The sequence below is a fragment of the Triplophysa dalaica genome, chromosome 9 (genome assembly GCF_015846415.1).
Source record: "Triplophysa dalaica isolate WHDGS20190420 chromosome 9, ASM1584641v1, whole genome shotgun sequence".
Classification (NCBI taxonomy): Eukaryota; Metazoa; Chordata; class Actinopteri; order Cypriniformes; family Nemacheilidae; genus Triplophysa; species Triplophysa dalaica.
The window spans coordinates 3,653,818-3,674,372 of NC_079550.1; the positions used below are offsets into that span (position 1 = coordinate 3,653,818).

Consider the following 20,555-nt stretch of genomic DNA (forward strand, 5'->3'; position numbering starts at 1 on the left):
TTCTTGAACTTCGTACAATAAACGGAAATACAAACCAAGAAAACAGATCTTTATTACATCGATTATAACCTTTAATTAAATAGCGTGATCAACGGTTTTAACCTTTACTCAAGTAAAAGTACAAGTATCTAGAGAAATTGTTACTCGATTGTCACTATTTAAAAATATATATATACTGTATACTGTCCATAAACTTTATATTAAAGTCAATAGTTTTATATTATATTTGAATCAATCATTTTAATTATTATCATAAGCAGACATCTTTGCAATATACACACAGACACTAAAGAATAGACAAGCAATTCTGTAAATTTAATCTTGTCCAAATGTCCCAATTTTATTACACTTAATTCTGTATAAATGTAAGTTTAATTTTCACTTTCAATAACTTCTGATGCATTTCTAGCGAGAAATTAGTATTGCTTTTTTCAATATGTGATATAGCAAAGACGCTCTTTTGTAATCACAATGCAGGGCTTTTTAGGTAAAAATGTTTGCTCTTATCAATGGTATCATAATTTGGTGTACACCTGTAAGTAATGATCACAGTTAAATATGTTAACCCAAACCCTTACCCTTAACCTAAATGTAATAAAATATGTTATTAAAAGTACCCTTAACCCAAACTCTTACCCTGAAACCTAAATCTAATAAAACGTTGTAGAACGTCTCAAGATATGGAAGGAGGCGGGAACCGGCAGACATTTAAATAAAGATTTAATACAAATAATAACAGCCGGCGGCCCCTCACGGACGACCACCGGCGAACAAAACATAAATACAAAACGCAAGAACATAAATACAAACTTAACATATGTTCGGGCCCGGTCCGGTCGCTCGTTCCTTTTATATGCTCCCTATCTCCTACGTGATTCGAGCCCGGTGTGCGCACAGCTGGCGCTCATTCACAATTACTCACCGGACTCGAACCACGGTCTCGCCCCGCCTACTCTACTACAAACGTGTTATTAAAAACCAGTTAACAATTAAAGTTTGTTCTTCAGCAAGTTTATTTATGTTAAATGAATAACTTAGTTGCGACTTGCAGAAATGTTAGAGCAACAACATGAGTATGATGTGTGTTGTGGCAAAACTGCTGCAGAAATCAAGACTCAGTGAGAGGACTGGATCAAGTGTTTGCAATGGGAGGAGACTGGGGACGTTACTCAAAATGTGTTTTTCAGTGGTCTTGTGTCCTCGTGTTCTCACTCTACGTAATCGATAACCGTCAAAGTCAGTTTCCAATACTCACGAACAGAGAACGCATGAAAGTACCTTGATGTGTTATCAAGGATGCATCGAATGCAGCCTAGCGCGCGTACAGAATCTTCTTTAAGTCCCAGAAGTCACTTTGGCGTGTCCAATCTACTTCGTTCTTGCGAGGCAGACCTTGCCCCCTGAATCTCGCGATCTGCAGTGAGGAGTGTGTAGTTGTTTCATAATCTTTTGTTGAAGACATGAGTGCTGTTATCATAACACTGGCAAACAAACTGAGATCTGTAGATCGGAAAAACACTCATAAAGAGAGTTTATTATGGGTTATTTTGACTTAGGCCAGGAGGTTGTCACCTAGCAATCACCTAAAACACCATGTCAAAGTGCAAAATAGACAAGCACATTTATATCTATGGACAAGCAACTCTTCTATTATTTTTCATTTTTCGTAAAAGTTTTTTTTTTTTAATTAGTATTTATGATTTTATTGGTTGTTTCTTTTCGTTCCATTCGTGTGAATTTTAAGGTAAAGCATTAATTAGTCTATGTATGTAGTTATATATCCCATGTATCTCAACTAATGAATTGAAATCAGTATGCCTGTGGGGAACCACAAAGGAAAAGTAATTAAAAAACAAATAAAGAGATTGCTCGAGGGACTTCAATGAAGCTGATGAAAGAGAGTTTATTTAATTATATCAGGAAATTCTCGGACACTTCCTTAGTACTGCTAATGGATCGGTACACAAGCGTGTGTCTCTTTGACACCCAGACAGACAGCCCTGAACTTCTAGAAAGACAGCCCTGAACGACAGCCCTGAACTTCTAGAAAGAGAATCTTTGTAATAGACTTTGATGGATTTCATAATGGATTTTCATGTATTATCATTGTACACAACACAATTTTGGTTTACAATACCAAGATGCTAGTTTTTGCATTTGTCTGTTTGTAGTGTGATTTCAGTTTCCAACACTGATCTAGAAACACAGGCTAGACAGAATTAATTTACCGGCCGTCTATTTCACACAAATATAACAAGGACTAGCTGAAATTGGCAGTTTCAATATGATTTGCTTGCCTTTACAAAGTGATGGCATACAAAAGCCCACCTAGAAACGAAATTATTTCTGATATCAGAATTCAAATTTATTTTTATTTTTTTATTATGTAGATCGTCATAAATAGATATTTATGTTGTGGTCATTGGTGCTGTGGCATGCATGACCCACAAATATACAAAAGGACAAGCGTGTGCACACAAGCTCTGTATTTTGTTATTTGTTGTCTTCGGCTGATCGATACCTGACAGCTTGTTCTTGTTCTCTGAGCCCAGAGGTAGGCATCAAAAAAATCCCCAACACCCAGATGTTTCATAGGCAGGCTCTCTCTTTGTCTGTCTCTCTTTCTTCTCTGTGTTGTTGTTTGTTTTGAGGACAGTAATGAGTTGATGTGATGCGTGCACATCGGTCAGCTAGTCGCTAAGTGAGGAAGGACGGCTGGATTCTTATTGGTTGTCTGGTTGCTCAGATGAATGGTGTAGGGGCGAGGCTCAGTCAAAAATTAAATGATCTGCTTCTCATTCGCTCGCTGTCTCCAGTAGCTACAGCAGTTTATGAAGTACTTGCTCGATTACACACAATGTGTATACAGCATGTGTTTTTCTGTCATCTCTATCCTGTCAATAAAACGTTTTCCTATCTGTCTGTCTCTGCCTCTCTTCTTCTATAAGTGTGGCGTCTTTCAAATGTCAGAGTTCAGTATTTTTGTCCTTTTCAGACAGGAATCACACATACACTAGGTGACACACAAACACAAACACATCAAACTGTAGATGTTTATAATGCATCGGTCTCAGTCATTTAAGTCAAGTCAACTTAATTTATAGGTGAAAATAGACACGCACACGCACATGCATAAAATACAACTCCATCCGCACAGAGCACAAAATACACACGCACTGAAAAACACAAGCAAGCAAACACACCCACACACACACACAAAGCGTGGTTATCACAGAGAAGCATACATTTAAGAAAAATGAGAGAGAAAGATAGGTCAAATATTATAAAGACTATAAATTCGTATATGTAATAATAAATCAAATTAAGCACAATGTAACTTTTTAAAGTCATATTACACATTTAACTGCACTCCAGTTATGTTATCAACAAATCCTTAGAACATGCACATACATCATGAACGACTGAAGTGAAGAATACATCAATCACCTGTTATCATCCTGTCATACGCACAACATCAGACAATATAATTTTCATTTTTCACATTCTCTGAGTTGTGTGTTTCTGATTTGCTCAAGAAAGCAGTTAGACAGACACTAGAGCATAACACGCAACATATTTCAATTACATGGTTGGAGAAGCACACACACACACACACAGACTTGAGTGTCTAAAAACTATTGTGCACTTCAGTATCATTAAGATGATATGACTGCACACATAAAAGCTTGCATGAAAACACAGACATTCCGGTTAGCCGTGAGCAGATGTGATCTTCTCTAATAGCCCTTCACAGTTCATGAAAAAATATTCCAGCACACCCTGTTTTTCTCCAACAACCAAAAGATGTTTATTATACCTCACGAAACCCCATTTGCACTGAACTCAGTTTTTCTTCACTCGCTTTTGAACAATAATCAAAGCTCATAACCCGTATGTGCTATTATCGAGTGTCACCTTACAGCAGGTGAAACTACATTGATAAAAAAAAACCTTTTTTGTCCACACTGAGGGGGACAAAATGATTATTTAAGCGTTTGGGTTGTTTTTATACTATACCTAGCATGACGGCAGCTGTACTGTTTTCGTTCTATTCGTGTGAATTATTAAGTAATGCATCAATAAGTCTATGTATGTAGTTATTTATCCATGTATCTCAACTAATTAATTTAATTCTACAGTATGCCTGTGGGGAACCACAGAGGAAAAGTAATTAAAAAACAAATAAAAAGATAGCTCGAGGGAGTTAAATGAAGCTGATGAAAAAGATTTTATTTAATTAATATCAGGGTTCTCTTACAACCTTTGAACTTATCGGACACCTCCAATACCAATAATGGATCGGCACACAAGCGAGTGTTGCTTTTGACATCCAGACAGAGAGCCCAGAACTTCTGGATAGAGAATCTTAGTGATAGACTGTGATGGACTTCAAAATGGATTTCCATTTATTATCATTGCAAACGACCCGCTTGCGGTTTACAATACCAATGTAGTAGAGTAGGCGGGGCGAGACCGTCGTTCGAGTCCGGTGAGTAATTGTGAATTAGCGCCAGCTTTGCGCACACCGGCCTCGAATCACATAGGAGATGGGAGAATATAAAAGGAACGAGCGACCGGACCGTCGAAGAGAGAGGACCGGGCCCGAACCTATGTTATGTTTGTATTTATATTATGTTTTGTTCGCCGGCGGTCGTCCGTGAGGGGCCGCCGGCTGTTATATTACTTTATTAAATGTTTAAATGTTTGCCGGTTCCCGCCTCCTTCCTTCCATTTTATTGAGATTTGTTACATTGGTGCCGAAACCCGGGAGGAAGGAGAGACATGCTGTCGGAGAGTCCTCGCCGCCGTGTGGCCTCGCGGTGCCGGAGAGTTCGGGCAGCGCGGACGTAGGGCGTCCGCCAGTGGCTGCCCGAAGCGGTGGCTCTGGGGAAACGGAAGTGCACAGTGCGGCCACCGTCAAAACTTCGGTGGAACGCCGACCTTTGCTGCCGCTCACCTGGGTCGAGGTGGGGTGGCTTTCGTCCAAGTGGGAGCGGGGGGGTTGCCGCCGTCCGCCAGAGGCCGGAGCCTGTGTCCGTCCCCCGAGGGGAGGAGCAGGGGGCGGAAGTGCCGGTTGAGCCACCGCCTGCCAGAGGCCGGAGCCTGCGTCCGTCCGCCCAAGGGGGAGGAACAGGGGACGGGGAACCCGCCCCGACTCCCGGATAAAGGAGGAGCCACCGCCGGCCGCCAGGGGGCGGACGGTCGAGCCGTCCACCGAAGCCCCAGGGCCACCGCAAGGCACCGCGAAGGAGAGTACTCCGGCTGGTTGAGGAACGAGCGGCAGCATGTCGGGGAACCGGATTTTTTTTTTTTTCCTCTCTCCCCTCTCTCTTTCCGGTCGCTCCGAGGGCTCCCGTCTCCGTTGTCTCGTCTCGTCGCTGCATACCCCCCACCCCACCCCCCCCCGAGGGAGGGGGAGGGAGCTTGCACAGTCGCGGGGGTACCCCCGGCCTGTGAGGGGTGATGGGGGTATGTAGTAGAGTAGGCGGGGCGAGACCGTGGTTCGAGTCCGGTGAGTAATTGTGAATTAGCGCCAGCTGTGCGGACACCGGCCTCGAATCACGTAGGAGATGGGAGAATATAAAAGGAACGAGCGACCGGACCGTCGAAGTGAGAGGACCGGGCCCGAACTTATGTTATGTTTGTATTTATATTATGTTTTGTTCGCCGGCGGTCGTCCGTGAGGGGCCGCCGGCTGTTATATTACTTTATTAAATGTTTAAATGTTTGCCGGTTCCCGCCTCCTTCCTTCCATTTTATTGAGATTTGTTACAACCAAGATGCTGCTTTTTGCATGTAATATATGTACAGTCTGTTTGTAGCATGTTTTCAGTTTCTGACACTGACACTGAGCTAGAACCACAGGCCAGACAGAATTCACTTACTGGCCGTCTATTTCACACAAATATAACAAGTACTAGCTGAAATTGGCAAAGATCCATATTGGTTTCAATATGGTCTGCTTGGAATAGAAACAAAGTGTAAATTCAGTGTTTTGAGTACATTGTACATTGTGCAGACAGTACAATGATAAAATAACAAGTCCACACTGAAGGGACAAATTATTTTTGAGTTGTTTTTATACTATATCTTGCATGACGCCAGCTGTCCTCTTACTGTTAACAGTACAAATGAATATTGCACGTCTTTTGGTTTATAATACTCAACTCAACTCAACTTTACAAAGCAGCTGTACATGAGACACATTGAATACAAGTATGAATTCTAAAGCAGCCCCCGGGCCAGGCAGATAGTGCAAAACAATATGCAAACGGTGGTGAGGAACCCAAAACTCCCATCGAGAAAAAAAACCTCAGGGGAACCCAGGCCCAACCAGGGGATTCCAGTTCCCCTCTGGCAAAAGCTGCTGCCTCTGCACAAGCTCAACAGTGCTTGCACAACAACGCTTTAATAAAAATATAAAAATTAAGGATTTAAGATTATCATTAACAATCTAATAGCGTTTGAAATGTTGTAGGAAAAACAAAGTTGTCGCATCCTTTATCCAGCTCTATCCTCTTAGCTCTTGTCAGGTCACCGCTTCCCATTCTCAGCTCTGCCATCAGGTCTGGGCATGAACTGCATCCTGCGGTAACCTTGGAACAAAGAGACAAGACTGGCTGAGAGTAGAGTACTGTTCTGGACTCTTTGATGCAACAAGTACATCATTTGTTGTTGGATGTGTTCCTGGTTCCGGTTGATCTAAATAATGCAGCCTAAATCCTCTGAGGATTAAAATTATGGAGGTGTAGTGTATGCAAGATTAAAAAGATGAGTCTTTAGTCTAGATTTAAACTGACAGAGTGTGTCTGCTTCCCGGACCGTGCAGGGAAGAATATTCCAAAGTGTAGGCGCTAGATAAGAAAAGGATCTACCACCTGCACTTGATTTTGAAATTCTAGGTATTACCAACTGACAGGACGCCTGTAAAAAAATCTAAAGGAGGTCTGTAATACAATAGAAGTTCATTCAAATACTGCGGCGCTAGACCATGTAGGGCTTTATAGGTAATAAGCAACATCTTAAAGTTAATGCGATGCTTTATAGGTAACCAGTGCAAGGTTGACAGAACCGGGGTTATATGCTCATACTTTTTTGTACGTGTAAGAACTCGAGCTGCCGCGTTTTGAACCAGTTGCAGTTTTTGTAATAGGCCCGCAGGGCAACCACCTAGAAGTGCATTACAGTAATCTAGTCTTGATGTTATGAATTAATTTCTCTGCATCTGACAGTGACAGCATATGACGTAATTTGGATATATTATTAAAATGGAAAAATGCAATTTTACAGGTGTCGGCGACATGGCTTTCAAATGACAGAGTACTGTCGAATACAACGCCAAGATTCTTAGCTGATGACGAGGATTTTATGGAGCATCCGTCAATCGTTAAGCAGTATTCTTGGTTGTTACGCATAGCAGTTTTCGGTCCAGTAAGTAACACTTCTGTTTTGTCCGAGTTTAGTAGTAAAAAATTGTTACTCATCCACATTTTTAAGTCAACTATGAAATCCTTTATTCGATGGAACTGCTGTTTCATGAGGCTTCGAGGAAATATAAAGTTGAGTATCATCAGCATAACAGTGAAAGCTATTTCTGTGTCGCTTTATTATATCTCCTAGAGGTAGCATGTATAATGCGAAGAGCAGAGACCCCAAGACTGAGCCCTGTGGTACACTGTACTGGACTTGTGATTTGCGGGACACCTCATTGTTTATTGCTACAAATTGAAAACGGTCGGATAAATAAGACTTAAACCATTTCAATGCTATTCCGTTAATGCCGACGTAATTTTCGAGTCTATGTAGAAGTATGCTGTGGTCAATGGTGTCAAATGCAGCACTGAGGTCTAGCAGCACCAACAATGAAATACAGCCACGGTCAGACGCTAAAAGCAGATCATTTGTAACTCTGATCAAAGCAGTCTCTGTACTGTGACATGCTCGAAATCCAGACTGGAATTCATCATTAATGTCATTCCTTTGGAGGAAGGAGCATAATTGAGTTGAAACTACTTTTTCCAGAACTTTAGATATAAAAGGTAAATTCGATATAGGCCTGTAATTCCCTAGTTCTTTAGGGTCGAGTTTGGTTTTTTTTAAAAGAGGCCTTATAACAGCCACCTTAAATGCTTTAGGCACATGTCCTAATGTCAGAGATGAGTTAATAATACTGAGAAGAGGATCTATAATTTCTGGGAGCATTTCTTTCAGTAGTTTTGTAGGTATAGGGTCTAGCATGCATGTTGTTAATTTAGATGATCTAATGATTTTAGACAGTTCATCGTGATCTACTGTAGAAAATAATTGCAATTTCTCCTTAGGGGTGCTGTAGTTAGTTTGTTCAGCGGATTTCACTACAGGTTGGATTGTTATAAATTTTTCTCTTATATCTTGGATTTTACTCGTGAAGTAGTTCATAAATTCATCACTGTTATGCTGATAATCAGAATCTGACGTCGATGACGACTTATTTTTTATTAATTTAGCCACGGTGTTAAATAAAAACCTAGGGTTGTGATGGTTTCCTCTATTAGTGTTGAAAAGTAGGCGGATCTAGACGTTTTTATGGCATTCCTGTAATTTCGAGTACTATCCTTCCATGCTATACGAAATACCTCTAAATTCGTTTTCTTAAAGTTGCGCTACATTTTCCGGGACGCTTTTTTTAGAGTCTGAGTGTGTTCATTATACCACGGTGTTGGGCTGCTATTTTTAATTTTCTTTAAACGCAGAGAGCAACTGTGTCTAATATTTCAGAGAAAGTAGAGTTAAAATTTTCAATAGTAGTGTCAAAATCGTCAACGCTTTTACTCATGCTAGATATTTTATACAATTCAGGCAGATTATCGAGAAACGCAACTTTGGTAGTTGAAGTAATCGTTCTACCATATTTTTAACAAGGAGTTTGATTTGCAGCCGTAGGCCATTGAAGCAAAGATAATATCAGATAATGATCCGAAATATCTTCACTCTGCTGAACGATTTTAACATCGTCCACATTTATACCATAAGAAAGTATTAAATCTAAAGTATGATTACGAAGGTGAGTGGGTCCTGACACATGTTGACTAACGCCCATGGAGTTAAGAGTGTCTTTGAAAGCCAGTCCCAAGGCATCTGTATCATTGTCTACATGGATATTAAAGTCACAGACGACAAGGACTCTATCTGCGGCCAGTACTAGTTCTGATAAGAACCCACCAAAATCTTTAATAAAATCTGTGTGGTGCCCTGGAGGCCTATATACAATAGCTAGAATAAATTTTTAAAATGTTTTGTCCTTAGTATTAGGTGTCGATACATGAAGTACCATGACTTCAAAAGAATTGTATTTAAAATTAGACTTCTGAGAGGTGATAAAAGAATTATTGTAAAGTGCAGCGACACCTCCTCCTCTACCTTTTAGACGAGGCTCGTGTTTATAGTAATAATCTTGGGGAACGGATTCATTTAGAGTAATATAATCATCTGGCTTTAGCCATGTTTCTGTCAAACAAAGCATGTCTATTTTATGATCGGTTATCAAATCGTTAACAAAAAGTGCTTTATTTGAGAGAGATCTAATATTAAGCAATCCGAGTCGTAACAGTTGATTATCTGTATTTTGTTCATGTTTGATTTGTTTAACGTTTATTAAATTACTTTCAAGAGGTTTACGCAATATCTTATGTTTGCTAATCCGGGGGACAGACACATTTTATGTTGTTTGTAAAAAGGGATTATTACATGTTGTATATTTTGTGTATTCTGTAACGCGAGACGGAAAGCAGACAGTTGGTTAAGCCATTCTGTCTCCTTCCTGACCTGGGCCCTAGGTAGTCAGACTTTAGCATTATTAAGACTGTGTGCCAAATTTCTAGAGAGGAGGGAAACCCCATCCCAGGAGGGATGGAGACCATCTCGTTTCAACAGGTCAGGTCTGCCCTCAAAACTCTTCCAGTTATTTATAAAATCTATATTATTCTGCTGGCACCACTCAGACAACCAGCCATTTAGTGATGATAATCTGCTATAAATCTCATCACCACGGTAAGCAGTAAGGGGGCCAGAGAATATAACAGTGTCTGACATCGTTTTTGCGAGCTCACACACCTCTTTAATATTATCTTTAGTGATCTCCGATTGACGGAGTCTAACATCATTTGTGCCGACGTGAATAACAATCTTACTGTATTTACGATTAGCCTTAGCCAGCACATTTAAATTTGACTTGATTTCAGGCGCTCTGGCTCCCGGTAAACATTTGACTATGGTGGCTGGTGTCTCTATGTTAACGTTCCGGACAATAGAATCACAGATCACGAGGGCACTTTCAGCAGGTTTCTCAGTCGGTGCGTCACTGAGCGGGGCAAACCTGTTCAAGACTTTAATCGGAACGGTTGAGTGATGTTTTGTCCTGCGACTATGCCGTCTCACGGTCACAAAGTTTCCCAGCTGCAGGGGATTTTCAACCGGAACCGAGCTGTGTGCGCTAACATTGCTAGCATCCGAAGTGTTTTCTACAGTCCTAACACTCTTACTATCCTCAAATAAAGATTGGATGCGAGACTCTAATTCTAAGATCTTCTCCGTCAGCCTAACTACTTCCCTGCATTTATCACATGTAAAACCCTCGCCGCTGACAGAGAAGGCTAAGCTAAACATATGACATGATGTGCAAGTAACAACAATAGGAATAGAAGTCATAACTCACCGGGTATGAAGTGCAATCCTAACTTACCAAGGTTGCTTGATGAGTCTTAGTATATACACTTAAAAAGAGAAACAGTTAGCACACAAGACAAACAGGGGGAGATGATATTCCACAATGTAAACAGAAGGCAAGCTAACACGCTAATATGCTAGCGGCGTTACGTTTCAATTAATATAGGTTTAAAATATAAAGTTATAAATAATTTGGCAACGACAGTGATAGGTAACGATAGAAAAATACACTAATAATAAGACCAATAACAAATGTGAGGTGAAGCAAGTGTCAGAGGATACAAACTAGCTGCCGGCAGCGATGCAATCAGGAACCGATTTTCCTAATAGTTTTCCTAATTATAAATATAATATAAAAATATATCAAAAGCAAAAACTATATAGTTAGAAGCATTTGTATATAAGGGACGATTGTGAACTGCTGTTTGGGGGTTTTTGCAATAACCTTTAATTGCAAATCCCAGATGAGAGGAAAAGATGGATGAAGGCAGAGAGTGAAAGTGAAGGCATAGAGACATACAGAAAAACTGAAAATAGCTGAGATTACTAGCATTGGGTTTCTGATAGCATCACTATACCAACATGGAATTAAAAAAAAGTAAACAATATAAATAAAGTAGACAGTACCGTAGAAAAAAGACCTGAATCTGAAGGACCCTATAGACTACCCTAGCAACAACCCAGAACTGCCTAGCAACCACCGGACAGAGCCGAATTCTCTTCAGATGAAATACAAATCTTTTAACGAGTGAAGTTTATACTTGCTTATTTTTTATTTTCTGCACAGCAAATGGTTTTGTAGTCATGATGTTTGCCACTCCAGCACTAAACGCTTGAAATTAAGCCATGCGTGTGTCAAAGATGCCAGTGAGACAAAGAGCAGAAATCAGTATTCAGCACAGGTTTGTGAGACCACAGAAAGAATAAAGAGGTGTGTGTGTATCTTACAGCATCCTGCCTCTGAACGGCACAAATGCTCTTCCTCTCTGTAGAGTTTCTTATTCTGTATCTGGTAAACCTCGAACCAGACGCAACAACTGCTGGGACATTTACCAACTGCCCTGGCACACACGCACACACAGGTTGACATATGTATTTCCATTTTGCTCATTTATTTGTATGCTCCTTAATTTCATCAAATTCTTTTTTTTTATCTTTCATCGAAATATAAGGACATGCTGTGCCTCCCTAACATCATTTGTAACATCAGCAAGCCCTCATATTTTTCAGCACCTACTGCTAACATCCGACTGTCGACTCAATCTTCAACCGTCAAAGACTGACAATTCTTTGAGGTGGGTTCCTCTTTTAGGCGCTTATCAGCCTGTGCACAAGTACAGCTACCAAAGCGCCCTCGAAAAAGGTGTTTTTTAGCACAATTTAAGCTTACAAATGTTATTTTACAGTTGAAGTTTTAATGCTGTTCATAAATATGTTGTTTAATTGAGATTATAAAACGATCGGTCTTGTCCTAGATTCTGATCTGATGAGCCGAGTTCTAAGACGTTATAAAATACCCCTATGTATAACAGCTGACCCGCATAATATAGACTAAATATCATTTTATTTACATTATTTTATGAAACCTTGCTACACATATGATTTTATGAAAGCAATAAGCCCCGCAAAGCAGTAGGTTACAAGTGCATTTTTTAACGGCTTATTGTTTTTTAACTGGCAATTTTCGAAATATCAATATTCTCCATTCACGTCTTGCTTGAATTACGTTATAACTGCCCGGAGGCAAATTGCAAACATGGCCACCGAGTGGCACGACTTCCGTATTTTGGTAATACCCATTTGACACAATCAAGTCCAATAGAAGAATCAAGAACAGCTCTCTATATTAATATTTATTTGTTGAATATGTCTCATATTCTCAATCAGAAACGTGATCTGTACTGTATGGCATGTATACGTAGATAGCTGGCGAGACTGAGAGTCACCGTTAAGATTGTGAACAGCAGATAATATTCGCTAGACCATCAACACCCTCATTCACACATTACCTGCTTAGGCACATGAATGCAGACGGCAGATGTTTGCACTTCTTGCACATAAAATACTCCATTAGCAGCAGGTCACCTGCTTATGATCTGTGTATGTTTCATAAGTTTTATTTTACATTTATGCTGTGACGAGTCACCCCTGGCGCTATCAGTGTCGCCATGGAGACGGAGGCAATTGGAGCGGCACAGCTGCCGCTCGTCACAAACGGATGCCAATTACCAGCGGCTACAAAAGCCCCTGGTTCACAAGCAGAAGGTGAGAAACATCTCCATCAGACTTGAATGCCACTGAGACGTTTGTTTGCTTATGTTCTGCAGGATCGGACGTTTAGAGACCGGATTAGAAGCACGTCAGCGAACACGAAAGTACCGGATCCGAGAGGACCAATTCTTACCACTTCAAAAGGGGAAGTGAGGAGTAAAACAAGACGCCAGTTAACCACGCGTCTTGGAGGAGGCTTATCTCAGTGGCAATTCAAGCAAAACTTGTGTAATAAATTACCCTTCGGGGTGGTTAATTGTATTATTGCATGCGTGTCGTTGCATTGCCCATCACAACTGGTGGAGAATGCGGGCGTTCAACGGAGCTACGATACGCACAGGAGTCAATAACCATCCTATTGTCCATTACAGAAACCCTACCTGCTCTCTCTCTTTTTTTTCGGCAATGGAGGAGGTGATTCGACGCTTGGCCGAGGTGGTGGTTCGGCAGCAACGTTTTTCGAGCAGTTGACACAACGGCAGGAGAGTACAAACCAGACCCTGGGAATGCTGCAGGAAGCCGCCGCGGCTCATACCCACCTACCAGATGTGAGAGCCACTGCTCATAACTTGCTGATGAAGCTAACGGCACAGGATGATATCGAAGCCTACCTCCACACTTTCGAGGTGATAGCAACAAGGGAACTGTGGGATAAAGCAGAGTGGGCGAGAATCCTGGCTCCATATCTGAAGGGTGAAGCCCAGAGGGCTTACTACGCTCTGCTACCCCCGCAAGTGAAGATTATGAAGCCCTAAAACGGGAGATCCTCGCCAGAATAGGGTTGTCTCCGGTCAATGCGGCCCAACAATTCCATCAGTGGGCCTACGATGACCAAATACCTGTGAGGTAACACAACGAGGTAACAGTGTCGTCTGGCCCAGGGTCGTGGACGCTGGAGAACGGGATTGTTGACGATCTTCAGGTACCGTATTGCTGGGTCGGGACTGGCCCGGGTTCGACCAACTGTTGACGAGCACCGTGCAGGCGGCCGGCCGTGGGGGTCGGGCCCGGGGAGCCAGACCTCGGAGAGAGCGGAAACCCCGTCCCGTCCTGATGGCAATGGACAGTGAGCCAGAGGGTGAGTGCCAAAATCCTAACGTTTTTGCTGACCTCTTCCAGCAGGTAAAGGGAGGTGCCTCCTTCGGACGGGAACAACGGGAGGATGCTAGGTTGCGAAACTGTTGGAACCAGGTCCGGATCGTGGATGGAGAAGACCGCCAGCCTGGCCCTTACCCCCTCCCATATTTTGTAATTAAGAAGGGTCTGTTGTACTGTGCCGGAGGAAAAGCTGCTGCTAGTAGTACCAAAGAACAAGACCGAGACGATCCTCGAGTTGGCACACACCCACCCCATGGCAGGTCATCTGGCGGCCGCAAACACCATTCAACGAATCAGGGACCGGTTCCATTGGCCCGGGCTCGAAGCAGAGGTAAAGAGATTCTGCCAGTGTTGTCATGTCTGCCAACAGAAATCTCCCCAGCGTCCTCCCCCTAGTCCGCTAATCCCACTTCCGGTAATCGAGGTACCCTTTGAGCGTATAGGGATGCGAGATGGTGGTCTAGTGGGTTAAACCACTGAACTGGTAAATCAAAGATTGCTAGTTCGATCCCAGCAGCCACCAAGAGCAAGACACTTTACTCCATGTTGCTCCAGGGGGATTGTCCCTGTAATAAATGCACTGTAAGTCGCTTTGGATAAAAGCGTCTGCCAAATGACTAAATTAGGGATGGACCTGGTAGGACCCCTGCCGAAGTCTGCCCGGGGACATGAATATATCTTGGTCGTTGTGGATTACGCTACGAGGTATCCGGAAGCTTTACCACTACGGAAGGCCACGGCTAAAGCAGTAGCCAAGGAACTCTTTATGATGTGCAGCCGCGTGGGTATTCCCACGGAAATTCTGACTGACCAGGGAACTCCGTTCATGTCCCAGCTGACGGCAGACCTCTGCCACCTCTTCGAGGTGAAGGACGTCGGTATACCTTCCTCAAATGGATGGACTTGTGGAACGGTTCAACCAAACCCTAAAGAGGATGCTCCGCAGGGTGGTGGCAGAGAATGGGCGTGACTGGGACCTTCTGCTACCATATGTACTTTTCGGGATCCGGGAAGTCCCCCAGGCGTCCACGGGTTTTACGCCTTTTGAACTCCTGTTTGGCAGGCTCTTGGACGTCGCCCGGGACGCTTGGGACCATCAACCAGCACCGCATCGCAGCATGGTGGAACACATCCAACAGATGAGATCCCGGATAGACAGAGTGATGCCCTTGGTAAAGCAACACCTTGTCGAGGCCCAGCGCGCCCAGCAAAGGGGGTATGACCGGCCTACCCAACCTAGGGAGTTCCAGCCAGGAGACCGGGTGTTAGTACTGACCCCAACCGCCACGTCCAAGTTCCTGGCATCCTGGAAAGGACCCTACACGGTGGTGGAGAGGGTAGGACCAGTCAATTATAGCCTCCGTCAGCCGGGATGCAGACGGGAGGTACAGCTGTACCACGTCAACCTCCTAAAGAGATGGATGGCATCCCCAACGCAGATGGCGGCGTTCGCGGAAACCGAAGCACCAGTCTTACAAATGGGAGAACATCTGTCCCCCGTCCAGAAACAAGACATCCAGTACCTGGTCAGTCAGTTCAGAGACGTGTTCTCGGAAAAGCCCGGGCAGACTCGGATAATCCAGCACGAGATCCGCACGCCACCGGGGGTTGTGGTGAGACAGCGTTCCTACCGGGTGCCAGAGACTCGTCGACTGGCTATAGAAAAGGAGATCAAACGGATGAAACTGCTTGGAGTTATAGAGCCCTCCCGTAGCCCGTGGTCTAGCCCCATCGTGATGGTTTCCAAACCAGATGGCATTCTCCGCTTCTGCAATGACTTCCGTCGGGTCAACGAAGTATCCACCTTCGACGGCTATCCGATGCCCCGGGTGGATGATTTACTGGACCGGCTAGGAAAAGCAAGATACATCACTACGCTGGATCTCACAAAAGGGTACTGGCAGGTGCCCCTAGCTCCAGAAGCCCGGGAGAAGACGGCGTTTAGCACCCCCTCTGGACACTGGTAGTATACAGTTCTGCCGTTCGGTCTACATGGGGCACCTGCCACATTCTAGAGGATGATGGACATTTTGTTACGGCCCCATCAAGCCTACGCCTCGGCCTATATTGATGACCTTGTTATCCACTCGGGGACCTGGGACGCCCATCTGGATAGGTTTCGGAGAGTGCTACTGGACCTCAGGAAGGCGCTACGGCGAACCCCAAGAAATGTCACCTCGGACTCGCCAAAGCCCAGTACCTGGGATATAGAGTGGGGGTTGGGATAATCCAACCACAGATGAAGAAGGTGGAAGCCGATCGGGACGCCCCCCGACCCCACAACAAATCCCAGGTACGGGCCTTCCTGGGGCTAGCGGGCTATTATAGGTGCTTTATACCCAATTTTTCGTCCATAGCCAGTCCCCTGACCGACCTGACCAAAAACGGGGCAGGAAAGACAAGGTAAAGTGGACTCTGGCAACTGAGCAAGCGTTCCAGACACTGAAAGAAGCTCTGCCATCGTCACCGATCCTACATGCTCCGGATTTTGACTGCCCCTTTGTCCTGCAGACAGACGCATCGGACACTGGATTGGGAGCAGTGCTATCCCATCTGAAGGACGGTATAGAGCACCCCGACGTATGCCAATTACCAGCGGCTACAAAAGCCGTTGATTCACAAGCAGAAGGTGAGAAACATCTCCAGCAGACTTATACGACAATATGCAATATGCAAACGGTGGCGAAGCACCCAAAACTCCAATCGAGAAAAAAAAACTCAGGAGAACCCAGGCCCAACCAGGGGATTCCAGTTCCCCTCTGGCAAAAGCTGCTGCCTCTGCACAAGCTCAACAGTGCTTGCACAACAAGGCTAAATAAAAAATAAATAAACTTACTAATAAGGTAAATTATAGATTTAAGATTATCATTAACAATCTAATAACTTTTTTTAAGTGTTGTAGAAAAATCGTGTCAAGTTGCAGTGTCCTTTATCCAGCTCTATCATCTCAGCTCTTGTCAGATCATCGCTTCCCATTCTCAGCTCTGCCATCAGGTCTGGGCATGAACTGCATCCTGCGGTAACCTTGGAACAAAGAGACAAGTCTGGCTGAGAGTAGAGTACTGTTCTGCACTCTTTTGATGCAACAAGTATATAATTTGTTGTTGGATGTGTTCCTGGTTCCGGTTGATCTAAATAATGCAGCCTAAATCCTCTGAGGATTAATATTATGGAAGTGTAGTGTATGCAAGATTAAAAAGATGCGTCTTTAGTCTAGATTTAAACTGACAGAGTGTGTCTGCCTCCCGGACAGTGCAGGGAAGAATATTCCAAAGTTTAGGCACTATATAAGAAAAGGATCTACAACCTGCACTTGATTTTGAAATTCTAGGTATTACCAGCTGACAGGACGCCTGAGAGCGTAATGCATATGGAGGATTGTGATACAATAGAAGTTCATTCAAATGCTGCGGCGCTAGACCATGTAGGCCTTTATAGGTAATAAGCAAGATGTTAAAGTTAATGTGATGCTTTATAGGTAACCAGTGCAAGGTTGACAGAACAGGGGTTATATGCTCATACTTTTTTGTATGTGTAAGAACTCGAGTTGCCGCGTTTTGAACCAGTTGCAGTTTTTGTAATAGGCCTGTAGGGCAACCACCTAAAAGTGCATTACTTCTGTTTTGTCCGAGTTCAGTAGTAAAAAATTGTTACTCATCCAGTTTTTTAAATCAACTATGCATTCCATTATTCGATGGAAATTCTGTGTTTCATGAGGCTTCGAGGAAATATAAAGTTGAGTATCATCAGGATAACAGTGAAAGCTAATTCCGTGTCACTTTATTATAACTCCTAGAGGTAGCATATATAATGCGAAGAGCAGAGGCCCTAAGACTGAGCCCTGTGGTACACCGTTCTCGACTTGCGATTTGCGGGACACATCATTGTTTATTCCTATAAATTGAAAACGGTCAGATAAATAAGACTTAAACCATTTCAATGCTATTCCATTAATGCCGACGTACTTTTTGAGTCTGTGTAGAAGTATGCTGTGGTCAATGGTGTCAAATGTAGCACTAAGGTCTAGCAGCACCAATAATGAAATACAGCCATGGTCAGACGCTAAAAGCAGATCATTTGTAACTCTGATCAAAGCAGTCTCTGTACTGTGACATGCTCGAAATCCAGACTGGAATTCTTCATTAATGTCTTTCCTTTGGAGGAAGGAGCATAACTGAGTTGAAACTAATTTTAAAAGAACTTTAGATATAAAAGGTAAATTCGATATGACCAGGATGACCGCTAATTTGGGTGACATTATCAAGTAGAGACATAACTCCAGTGGGGGAGATACGGGTACTACCCAATTGCATGGGTTCCGTAGGGTCTGGTGGGAGGTGGTGAGTGCCCTACCTGGGCCTGAACAACCATTCTCCTTGTGGCTCTTCCTCATAAGGTTGTCCAGCCGGACCACTAGGTCGAAGAGGGACTCGAGATTGCCAGTTGGGTCACGTGGAGCAAGCTCGTCCTGGAATCCCCAGTGAACCGCTGAGGGGGGTAATCGATGCTCAGCATGTGGAGCGGGCACTTGAGGACTGGTTGTAGGAACCGATTGGGCAGCATGGGAAACCATAGTTGGAAACATCTTGTCAAAGAACTGGTGAATGGATGAGGTGAGAGCCGACAGCAGCTGGGAGTGATTTCCAGCTGGGCAAGTGCCGCTTCATGGTGTGGGACAGAGCATTCGTGCTGAGCGATGGTAGGTGCAAGGTCTTGAGCCGTAAGCGCCTCGGGGTCCATGTTGGCTCAGTGTTTCAGTCAAGACCGAGACTCGAACTTGGGTCTCCGGTGTGGTGGATGAACACTCTACACCAGTGCCACAGAGGAATTTTGCTTGAGGAAAATCACAAAGATCGTTTTAATAACTTCCCAGAGGACTATGTAATCCACAAGGCTCAATAAGGTAGGGTAATAAAAACAACTCCGAAGAGGCCAAGCAAAAAACAAAGTTCTCTTTGAAATCCTAACAAAAAAAATGCAGATAATGCACAAGGTATAAAAAAGAAAATGGAGAAAAGGGAAACTAAAACAACTCCGAAGAGGTACAGCAAAATAATAATGTTTTTCGTAGAAATCCAAAACAACAGAAGACGAGGCACACACAGACTCTTGACTCTTGACTAGGGGAAAACGGGTAAACTGGCTACAATAACATTAAAGACCGAGCAATGAGACAGGGAACAGAGAACAACTTAAATACACAGGGGACAAATGATGCACAGGGGAAAACAATGACACTAAGGACACGCCACACGTGGTGACAGTTTCATCCAGTGGCTGGAACGAGGAACTACAGTCCCGAATCCTGACACTATAAATCTAAAACACCCTTTATAAATTGTATTTGTTGTAGCTCTGTTAATTTGCTTCTAATTTCCTTGTACGGATTCTAATTGTAACAGTAGCAATCCCACAGGAGTGGTCAGGTGTTAACTGGCACTTAAACATTCAAAGTCTTGCAGTATCAATTAGCATACTTAAAGTGGTGTAGAGAAAATTTGCTAGATAAACCAGTAGACAATACATTTACGGTTAACATGTTTACCACTTTAATTACTTTTGGTTAGTAAAATTTGCAACATGCAAATAGTGCAATACAATCAACTACAAATAAAATTAGTTATAAACAGTATCTTTTTATATAAAAAATAAATACAATTGTAATGAAAAAATAAAATAGGTTTCGAAAATGAAAATTTTATATTAGACAAACTAAGTCAACTTTAATTACCACCTCAATATTCCACATTCCACCTTACAATTTCTTTTTCCTGGCTTTTCTGGAGTCAATGTCGTTTATGATATCTGACGGATCTGAAGGGCAATTTTGATATTACTACCAATTTTTCTTGAGCCATGAAAGAACTCAAATAGTTTTAATCAGTTTGAGTTTGGAAAAGCTCCCTTGTTGAATGAAAAGAATGTTATTTTACAGTTAAAAACGCTATTTCAACAACAACAAACAGCAGTTATTTTAACGTCAAACTATATAACACAGCACCGCAGCATGCCATCTATACACCTCAAACATTGAGGCAAAATTATACTGCAATAAAATAGCAAAGACTCCAAAGGTAGGCTTATAAGTAATGTTAAACTGTTATCAGTACCAAAGTTATAAAAAAGAAGCTTATTATTTATTATCAGTAGGCCTACGTTTATTAAACAGAAGATTATTTTTATTACAGTAATATAATCCAGTAAAGTTATTTTAAAACCAGCGAATATGTTGTGTATTAAGATTGCAAAGCTATTTGCAGATGTTCACCTAAACATACTTTCTTGGTTGCTTAATTAACTAGCCTGCAACTTTAGCTTGCAATATAGTTTACTAGGCTAGCTAGGCTAAACCTATTAAGGTTTATCAATTTACCTTTATCTTGCTGTTTTTTCTCTTCCTCGGTTTTCATCCTTTGTCTTTTCTCTGTACCAGAAGAATATGTCCTTTTTTGTGACATTATTGAGTTGAAATTCTTCAATCA

At 42.7% G+C, this 20,555-nt stretch overlaps 2 protein-coding genes across 2 annotated transcripts in view; both read left to right on the plus strand.

Annotated features, from left to right (window-relative positions):
- slc8a2b (solute carrier family 8 member 2b) overlaps nt 1-20,555 on the plus strand; it is a 95,376-nt gene that overhangs the window by 23,758 nt on the left and 51,063 nt on the right.
- Nucleotides 14,702-16,114, plus strand: LOC130428683 (protein NYNRIN-like). Its single transcript, XM_056756873.1, has 2 exons — nt 14,702-15,039; nt 15,137-16,114. The coding sequence occupies exons 1-2, from the start codon at nt 14,702-14,704 to the stop codon at nt 16,038-16,040; spliced, it is 1,242 nt and encodes a 413-aa protein (XP_056612851.1). The 3' UTR covers nt 16,041-16,114.

Excerpts from the sequence above, each read along its gene's own strand:
- LOC130428683 (XM_056756873.1), top strand. The coding sequence starts at position 14,702 with ATGGACCTGGTAGGACCCCTGCCGAAGTCTGCCCGGGGACATGAATAT. Across the intron at positions 15,040-15,136 it reads GGTGGTGGCAGAGAATGGGC|GCTCTTGGACGTCGCCCGGG; the intron begins GTGACTGGGACC and ends CCTGTTTGGCAG.